Below are 2,049 nucleotides of genomic sequence, written 5' to 3' on the forward strand. Positions count from 1 at the left end.
TCACGCCGCCCCGTCGGCAGTGTCAGCACCACGTCTGGACCGTGAACCACGGGGGGCTCCGCCTGCGAGCCCGGCTTCCGGGTGGAGGGAGGCTGGCCGCGGGCCCCTCTCCCTGCGGGACCCCAGCGCCCTGCCGCCGCGGGCCTGCCTCTGGCGCCGTCGGAGGGCCGTCACAGGCCGCCTCTCTGCCCTAGGAGTTCGCGGCGCTTACGAAGGAGCTCAACGTCTGCAGGGAGCAGCTCCTGGAGCGGGAGGAGGAAATCGCCGAGCTGAAGGCGGAGAGAAACAACACGCGGGTCAGTGGGGACTGGCTGCCGGGCGCCCCTCGGGCCCCGCCGGGCTGCGCGTCTCCGGGCCTCAGGCCCCGTCGGCCGGCTGTCGTCCGCGTCCCTCCTTTCCTCCTAGCGCCTAGGGCCGGTTCAGCCTTCCCCCGGCGGGCTTAGCTTTGGTGACGAGAACTGATGCGCTCACACGGTCGGGGGTCCTCTGGGGGGCCGCACTGAAGGGACTCGGGCTTGCGTGAGCGTGAGCGCGGCGCTCTGAGCGTGCTGTCCGCCCCCAGCTGCTCCTGGAACACCTGGAGTGCCTGGTCTCCCGGCACGAGCGCTCCCTCCGCATGACCGTGGTCAAGAGGCAGGCCCAGTCCCCGGCCGGCGTGTCCAGCGAGGTGGAGGTCCTGAAGGCCCTGAAGTCGCTGTTCGAGCACCACAAGGCCCTGGATGAGAAGGTGCCACCCGGCTCATGCCCGTGCCTCGGGGGCGGGGCCCCTGCGTCCCCCACGTCCCACGGTGCCGCCGACGCCCGGCAACACAGGGAGCCTTGCGGCCCGTTTCCCCGCCGCTGGAGGCTCTGCCTGGCGCCCCTGACTTAGGTGTCAAGGACTTGTCCTGGGTTGTGGTAGGAGCTGGGGAATGTGTTTGGTTTAGAGATTTTTCGCAAAGGCAAAATGTCAAGCTGCTCACGGGCAGCCTTCCTGGGAGCGAGTCAGCGATGCGTGGCACGCGCCCCTTCTGCCGCCGGGGACCGGCCTGCAACGCCACACGTGGCCTCCGCCTCTCGTTTCCAGGTGAGGGAGCGGCTGCGAGTGGCGCTGGAGAGGTGCAGCTTGCTGGAGGAAGAGCTGGGCGCCACGCACAAGGAGGTAGGCTCGGCCACCGGGCCTGGGCTTCCGCCCGCACCTCGTGGCGGGGGGCCGGCCGGGGTGCGGGCCCCGCAGGCCCGTCAGCGGGCGCCCGCCGCCTGCCGCTCTAGCCTTGGGCCCCGCGCCCGGCGTCCAGGAGCGCAGAGGTCCTGCTCTGGGGTGTCAGCCGTAGTCGGGCGGGCTCGCGGCCCTCGTTCCCGCAGCCCCCGTGCCCGGCGCTCGTCTCCAGATGGGCTTCGTCGTCTTGTCCTCTCTCTCATGTCGGCCCTGGTTTGGTTTTGTTTTGGTTTAGCTAATGATTCTCAAAGAACAGAATAACCAGAAAAAAACACTAACAGATGGGGTGCTTGACGTTCCCCGTGAGCAAGAGGCCACGCCGCACGCCAACGGCCAGGCAAGTCCCGGCTGCCGTGTGTCCCCCGCGCGGCCCGGCGCTGTGAGCCCGCGGGCCCCGCCGCGTCCCCAGGCCCTCTTCCTGAGCTGGCCCGCTGAGGCCGCTGAAGGACTTTCCCCCGCAGAGGTCTTCCGGCGGCTCCTTGAGCCACGAGGAGGACCTGGCCCAGGTGCTGCAGCTCCAGGAGGTCATCGACAAGCAGGCGCGAGAGCAGAGCCAGATGAAGGAGCGCCTGGCCACCCTCTCCAGCCACGTGGCCGAGCTGGAGGAGGACCTGGACACGGCGCGCAAGGACCTCATCAGGTCCGAGGAAGTAAACACGAAGCTGCAGCGCGACGTTCGGGAGGTGAGTGACTGCGGCGGCGGGTGTCACCGGGGACCGGCACCGTTTCATCCCGACTCTCCGGGGACGTTGCCTGGGGCTCGCTCCAGGAGCTAGCAGACGGCGCCGCCGCGGGCCGGGCCGGGCTCCCTTGGCTCTGCAAACTCCTCGCTCCGCGACTCTGCGGCGGCG

The 2,049-nt window shown here is 69.8% G+C and overlaps 1 protein-coding gene across 1 annotated transcript in view; it reads left to right on the top strand.

Annotated features, from left to right (window-relative positions):
* Nucleotides 1-2,049, top strand: part of PPFIA1 (protein tyrosine phosphatase, receptor type, f polypeptide (PTPRF), interacting protein (liprin), alpha 1) — a 42,505-nt gene that overhangs the window by 9,682 nt on the left and 30,774 nt on the right. Inside the window, 5 exon segments of the mRNA XM_012734322.1 lie at nt 195-296; nt 563-727; nt 1,067-1,141; nt 1,434-1,535; nt 1,660-1,881. Of these exon segments, the coding sequence (XP_012589776.1) occupies nt 195-296; nt 563-727; nt 1,067-1,141; nt 1,434-1,535; nt 1,660-1,881 (666 nt within the window).

Source organism: Condylura cristata, unplaced genomic scaffold, assembly GCF_000260355.1.
Source record: "Condylura cristata isolate star-nosed mole 26May11 unplaced genomic scaffold, ConCri1.0 scaffold00054, whole genome shotgun sequence".
NCBI lineage: Eukaryota > Metazoa > Chordata > Mammalia > Eulipotyphla > Talpidae > Condylura > Condylura cristata.